General features: G+C 42.0%; 1 protein-coding gene across 2 annotated transcripts in view; it reads right to left on the reverse strand.

Annotated features, from left to right (window-relative positions):
- LOC125745360 (activin receptor type-2A) overlaps positions 1-1,345 on the reverse strand; it is a 32,858-nt gene extending 31,513 nt beyond the window's left edge. The window contains exons 1-2 of one of the 2 annotated variants that reach the window (XM_049018157.1): positions 395-1,345; positions 36-215 (exon numbers count right to left, since the gene is read on the reverse strand). In XM_049018157.1, the coding sequence (XP_048874114.1) occupies positions 36-90 (55 nt within the window). In that variant the 5' untranslated portion in view covers positions 91-215; positions 395-1,345. Of the gene's footprint in view, positions 1-35 lie in introns of both variants that reach the window. The other variant, XM_049018249.1, reaches the window with a different exon arrangement.
- Positions 1,346-7,408: the final 6,063 nt, after the last annotated feature.

Below are 7,408 nucleotides of genomic sequence, written 5' to 3' on the forward strand. Positions count from 1 at the left end.
TTAAAACTTCACACGGCTCGCGGTGATCGACCCACCTGAGGAGCAGGAGATGAGGAAAACGGCGAACACGAGTTTGGTGGCGGCTCCCATCCTCCTCTCCTTTTAAAATCCTTTCCTTTATCCCAGTAAATCCGACCCGTCTCCTCCACTTGTGTTTTCGAATCGGTCTCCTCTTATTCTGAACTCGGGAAACACGTCGCTCGGGGGCCTTGCAGCTAAACGACCGCCGGGGCCAAAGCCCACATGCGGGGAAGATGAAAAGGTTTACCGACAGATAACAAGCCGACACGGGAAAAAACCCAAATCCCAACGGGAAAGGGGGGCAGATCTCCTCATGCACGGCGTGCAGCCGGAGAAACTTGCCATTTTGCCGGATGCATGATAGGGTTATTACCGGTGCTTATTATCGGTGCGTTAAATCAGTGAGATCCTGTGGCAAAGCGATCCCACCTTAGATCATTTTAATTAAAATAACAGCCGCTCCGCAGTCTTCCGGGGGACAAACGCAACTAACCTTAAATAATAAAAACATCCCCTGTTTAACGTGATCTTTAGTTGGATAATTAGAGCAGAAACTGCCGGATCAGACAGGCAGGGGATGGCGGTTTAGAGTCGAGGCGGGGGGTGGAAAACACGCACCCCCGGCGTCTGACAGCTCCGGCATTTAAACATGTGCCTGTCCGGTTTCTGGTTAACCAGCTAGTTAACTCCGTTAATCCAACCGCCGCCTATACTGAGGGGTAGGTACTGCCGAGGGCTCGGATGTCCTCTCCCGGAGGTTCCTTCGCGGGACCCTATTCTTTCCCACGGCCAATTTGGCTGAAACGCGGCGGAGCTGCCTGCTGGTTTACGAGAGGAAGCTTTCAGCTCCCCATCCCCGGACGCCCAGCTCGGCCGGCCGGTCAAACAAAACGCCCTGGAAAAGGGGAGGGGGTCGATTCTTCGTCGGCGAATTAAAAATGTCAGTAATAAAAAAATAAGAATAAAACACTGAAGATGATTCAGCTTCTTCCGCCTGAAGTCGGCCGTGTGGCGCTCTGCAGTAGCTTTGTGACAGAGACGCCGCTGTCGGGTCCCGAAATCCGGCTTCTCCGAATAACTTCGCTCGTGCTAAGTTCCCGCTAACCAGACAGGGGAAGGACGCGGATTCACTGCGAATGATTAAATCCCCTCCCCACGACGCTCCTCAACACTGAATAATTAGAGTGGGGAGAAAAAGAATAAAACAATCCGCAGCAGCTATGCGTGTCCCCCAGCCGACGGGATCCGCTCCTATCGCTGTTTTCCACTCATTCAGTGAGCTGACGAGATTCAAGATGGCTGCGCTAATGTATTGTTTTTGTTTTTTTTTCTCCCCCCCGCCTCCATCGTCCTCTCATCTAGACCCGCCCACCTACGAGCATCGACCTGTCATCATGCGAGGAGGATGAAGTTTAAATGACAGCGGAGGTTGCCGAATCGGAAGGGCGGAAAACCACACGAGCGGCTGGGGGGCTTGGCGATCCACCCAATCCAAGGTGACGTACCCGCCTTTTTCTATAGGAATATGACTGATAGGAGTGTAGGCCAAACAGAGCTCTGAAAAATATCGGCATGGTTTATCTGCAATAACTAGTGAAACATACTCCAGTCGTCCAAATAAATTATTTGCAGTGAAATAACAGGAGTGCTTATGATTCATTTCTTATTGGTGATGTGTTTGAATTGTTCTGCATTTCATGCAAGCTGATAAGCATTTTAAGATAGGTCTACCAGCGAAGGTACCTCCAGTACAGATATTAACCTTTTATTACAACAGCAGAAAATAGTTGGAACACTATTTTTAAGACACTTAACGCCAATTATGGGTCTTGTCAGAGTGTATCGCCTACATATTCCCTCCATCTTTTAAACCAGATGTCCCAGTAACATAAGAGTACTTTATCCAGATGTGTTAGAAATGTTATCTAGGAAAGGGGGAAACTCTTTTAGCTTCAGGTGTGAAATAAAATCAAAGAAACCCAGGGCTTGGTGATTTTCTGCAGATTCCAGTGTCCTTCTGAAAGTGTGGTCCATTCTAATGACACGACAACAGGTCTTTCCCATTTCCTAAACAAAAGATTTTCTTGCTGGCTGCTTTCATTAAGCACTGTATTTAGAACCCTTTAAAATTATGTTTGATAGAGAATTCAGGAATGAATTAGGTTTGTGCAGTGTTTGTGTGATTATAATCATGGCACATGTCATTTATTTCAAAGACATTTGTGAATCGTCATGGTAACATGCATATATTATTACCTGGTGTACAGTAGTATCATAGACTGAAAATATTCTTCACATCTTTCTAATAATTCAAATTTTCCTTGCATATATTTACAGCTCATGAATGTGAACATATTACATTACACAAATCCCAATAAATGCATAACTTGGGTTATATAATATATTATTTCTGTGCGTGTCCATTGTTTATTATTTTATTGGTGTTGTTTTGTAAGCATTTGATAAAAACATATGTAAAGCATGTGTAAAAACCAAGGAAGGTCCCTCGCTACCAAAGTCCAAGGCCAACAATTAGCAGTAACCATAACATAATGAGAGTTTTTCATTAAATAGCCACTGCTCCTTTCCTGCTGTGATCCAGTATCATTCATGTTTCTGTACATAAACAAGAATATAGAACCAAAAACATTAGGGAAAAGGACATGTTTAATGTGTTTGTCAACAGTTTACAAGCCATCTAAATCTCTCTCCCTCTCTCTCTCTCCCTCTCTCTCTCTCTCACATCTATATTAGATAGAGAGAGAGAGAGAGAGAGAGAGAGAGATAGATACAGTGTCAGAAGCATTTTGAAAGTGGGGGGACACACTGACATAAAACTAATATTTTATGTTAAATGTGGGGGGGGGTCCAAACGAATAATTATAAAATGTGAGGACATGTCCCTGTCAGATTTAATGGGGGGCGATGCCGATAGATAGATGCTTACACTCACATATGCAGTGTCCTTCTGAAAACAGACAGGCATGGCTTAGGCAAATGAAATACCATATGAATGCCAACATGTCTCTGTGGAATTCAGTGTCCACCTACATGAAATATATTTCCACCTGGGCACAAAATATACACTCTCCAAGACTGACGGTATTCATAAGAGCTTTATTTATGAGATGTGGCATTTTAATCCCTAGCAATGACGGTGGCTACCAGCTGCAAGGCTGCCTTCTTTGTAGAGATCATTTGGATTTCTGGGAAAAAAGGGCTGCTAGCTAGCTTCAGCTTTCAAACAGTGAAAAAGACTCAGAGGAAGAATTGTTGAAAAGGCCAATTTATTTACAAACAGTTACATATATAGCAACAGCCATTGCTGAAGTACAGTTTTTACAGATTTCGAACTAAAATGATAAAACATCTGTGGAGTTTGTGCCTAATAAAAAAATCACAAAAGCAATTTCACTCAGCTAATATAACAGATCTTTCTAGCAATCTATACAATGCAAATGAACTTTTACATGTAGAACATACATCAAACCGACATTCAGCAAATCATAAGATGTCAACAAGATTCCTTTCAGGTAACAAACATTCATACTGTGTCCTGTCCAAAGACCTTGGCATTATTCCAGCTCTGTCAGAGCAACACTGGTTTTAGTCATTCTAGAATGTTGAAGGACGTGACATTGACTCTGACAACATATGCAACATTTGTCATTTTTTTTACATAAGGTACAGTCGATGGTATGGATGTTTAACTGAATAATATGATATAAACAATGTCATTTATTTTTAGACAATGATCTGCAATTTCAGATATCCTTGATATAATTCATTTAAATATACAAAACAGTTACATTTAATAAATGGTATGATTTGATGGTATTGATCAGTTGAAATGGGAGGGGGGGCATTTTAAAAGGACGGGTTCTCATTTGTGTTAGTTATAAAACAAATGATAACTAACAAATAATAAATAGCAAATGCATTTACCTGGCTTGTAAAATGTGCATGTATCTTTTATCTGAAAGGTTTAATTTAAAGCAACGTGCAGTATTATTCACCTCATTCAAGGGTTAGGGTTAGGGTTATAAGGCTTTAGTGGGCATTTTGTCTATGTGGACGGGGTCAGTGTCAGGTCACCCACGGCTGATATGCATGTCCTCATGTCAGAATGTAAATATGTCAGAAGAGCACAGGTGTGTTTTACTGTCCCATAGAACTGGCAGAGCTCATTCCCTGGTATTGAGCTGACGGATGCCTAAGCCTGAGAATATATCTCTCTGCTGACACATAGATTTTGATGAATGAGGACTAGCTGATTTGGTCAAGGAGCACCTGTCTTTCACTCTGCAAAGAGTGGTAGTGTTTCTGGGCCTCTCTTTGGTCTACTGTGGCCATCCTCCAGTGAGGCATTCGGCTCTGTGTTTGCTGTTGTCAGGCGGCATTTATCACAGCATGTATTTTTAAAGGCTTTTGTGATGTTATTGCATGCAAAAAAAAAAAAAGTTGTCATGCAATTTTTTAAAGCACAATGGCAAGCGCAGAGAACATACCCTGTGATAAAACTGCCCGGGCAATAAATTAAGTTGTGTGTTTCTTCCCCACCCTGGGACAATCCTTCAACTCCAGTGAAACGTGACTCATTGGCTGTGTGTTTATCTTACAGCGAAAAAATGTGTAATAATACGCTCTAAGTATGCACACTCCAGGGTGCCAGATGTGCCCCAAAGTGATATTAGTTATGGGAATTAAGAAATGCCAGGGGATATTTTCACATGAATATCAACACCAGCATTAGGAACATAGGAACTCAAGAAGAAACAGGAGGAGGCCATTCTGTCCCTTGGACGTTCAACAGTGTATTTCTGTAAGCAATGGTTTGCTGCTATTTTGGCTGCCTGCTTGTTTGTAACCCAGTCTCCCATTTTTCATGACTTACCCACAAAGATTTTATCCCTAATAAAATCACGGTTGCTTAGCAAAGCATTCAGTTACAGCAGAGCAGATCTTTGGATCATGAGTTTTAAAGAACGTGCTGTGTGGATTTGTCCTGGAATTCCCCTGGAAAATGAACTTGTGGCTTCACATTTTCTTTTGATGTGTAAAATTAAAGCGGGGATAAGCTTGAGATGTGACTAAAAACCTATTATAAAGATTCGAACAAAATGTTCCAGGTTGGCCTTTTCTTGGTCTTTATAACGTTATTGAGGAGAGAGGAAACTCCATACTGTCTACAATATTGGAGGATGGAAGGAAAGAAAAGGTAGGAAGAGAACTAATCAGTTAACATAAATACAGCCCTATAACATCTGTAACTACATTATCATACATTTAATGTAGGTTTTTTTTTGCTTTTTACTCATTTTCTACAGCAAGACATTTTGCCTGTTTACTTAGCTGGATGTTTTACTTGTTAAGTACTATGTTCAAGGGTTCTGTTGCACGGCTCGTAATTGGACTTCAACTGTCCCTGTCCATAGCTGCCAGCTCTCACGCATCTGGCATGACTCTCACACTTTCAGACTCACACCAGAAATCTTACAGCAAATCTATATTCTTCCATTATAAATCTAAAATTAGCTACATCAAAAGCATTGTGGTAGTTTGCAAATCCTACAGGCTATTTACAAGGTAATATAACTGTTACATACATGTAAATACGTGTGCAGACTTGTCTCAAATTAAAAATCTCACACCAGCCAGCTGACCAAAGCTGGTTTGTCTTTCTAATTCTGCTACTTGTTCCCCAATGGACCTGGCAGAAGTGGCTTTGTCATATGAAATGTGAAAACAAACTAGAGACGCTCAATAGTCTTTGCATTACTTTTGGAGAACATTACACTTTCACTCACCAATTTAACTAAAGAGACAGCTTTATTAGCTTACCGTCAGAAGCCCTTAATACAGCCTGCCTGCCTCTGCATGCTCAGCGTGCTTTTTAATTTTTTAATTGTGCTTCTGAAGGTGAGAAAGGTTTTCGAGGTAGGACACGGGGAGGACGCTGAATGTTTATCTTTAGCAGGCCGATGTGGCCATCAGCGTAGTGTCAACGTTAGCGGTGTTTTTAACAGGCCAACACATAAATCGCTCACGCAAACCATAAGCATCCATCGTGTTTCATGAGTCCTGTGCCAAAATCCTCTAATAAGTTCTGCTGCAGTTAAATTCTCCCAAACTTATACTTAAGTACATGAGCCAGATTTATTACTTGGGAAAAAAAAACACTGAACTACAAGCTGTGAACTTACCACGCCCAGAAATGCTAGCATTGTGGCTCTTTACTTTGGCAAGAAAGAGGCCATTGAATGCAACTGCTGCAAACAAGATAACAACTTAGCCAGTATTGGCCAGCATGTCCTTCTGAGAAGTGTACGGCTTCAGTGAGAGAACGACCCAAAATACTTGTAGCGCTGTGTTTTTGACAGCTAAAAGATGATAGCTGTCCTCTATTTGCAAGTTTGATGTTGATGTGTCTTGTGAGTCAGGCTCTTGTTCTTGGGGTGACCTGTCAGTAAACTAAGAGACAGTTGATATGTGCTTCTCTGCCCACAGGCAAACGCAGGCATGGGTTTGGACAAATTCAAGCCCTGTACTGCTTTGGAGCATTTCTTCAGAGCCAGGTACAAAGCCAAGTGTTAAAGGCGAGGCTGGATTGTGGGGGCCACGTGGGTGACAGGTGAACCACCTCCATTTCTGCCTGACGTGGGGTTCTTCAGTGGGGGAACATTGGTGACAACAGCCGTACCAACCGAAAAAGAAAGTTCAGAGATGAAACAGTTGAGTTTTCAGTGTGGCAGAATGGAGAAATTATTTATGGCACAACAGACAGGATGTGTGGGCGAAAGTATGATGTCAAGGGGCTGGTTTAGTGTTTTTTCTTAAATAAAATAAACTCCTCTACTTTAGGTCAAAGGGAACACAGACTCATCTGTTTGGTATTTAAATGCCAAACCACTCTCTTACCTTCTTATCATTAATCACTCTGCTTAGGCACAAGGAAATGACATTATCCCCTCTTCCCCTATATCATGTTAATGGTACGGCGCAGCGCACACTGCTCTGTTCACCAGGAAAACGCTTGTGTTTTGCTTTCAAAATGTAAGATAATGTCTACAGAGGATTGCTAGTGTTGCCTGCCTAAATGTTTAGTATACTTAGCCTTTAAAAAGACAAAAAGCAAAACTTTCTGGTTTTATTAAGATTTCACAGGGTCTGCGGTTGCCCGTTAGACTGGAATAGCTAGTGTGACCAGACACATGTGATCTCTCCCAAAGTTGCCATGGTAATTTGAACCCGGGCACATTGCATGATTGGTGACGCTCGTCTTGATTCCTTGCACGGGAGCCAGGCTCTGTGGCACCAAATGGTCTTAAAAAATGTATTCTAAAAACCATTGCTTGGAAAAATGCCTTTGCATGTAGGAACTTAACAA

Source organism: Brienomyrus brachyistius, chromosome 1, assembly GCF_023856365.1.
Source record: "Brienomyrus brachyistius isolate T26 chromosome 1, BBRACH_0.4, whole genome shotgun sequence".
Taxonomy (NCBI): domain Eukaryota; kingdom Metazoa; phylum Chordata; class Actinopteri; order Osteoglossiformes; family Mormyridae; genus Brienomyrus; species Brienomyrus brachyistius.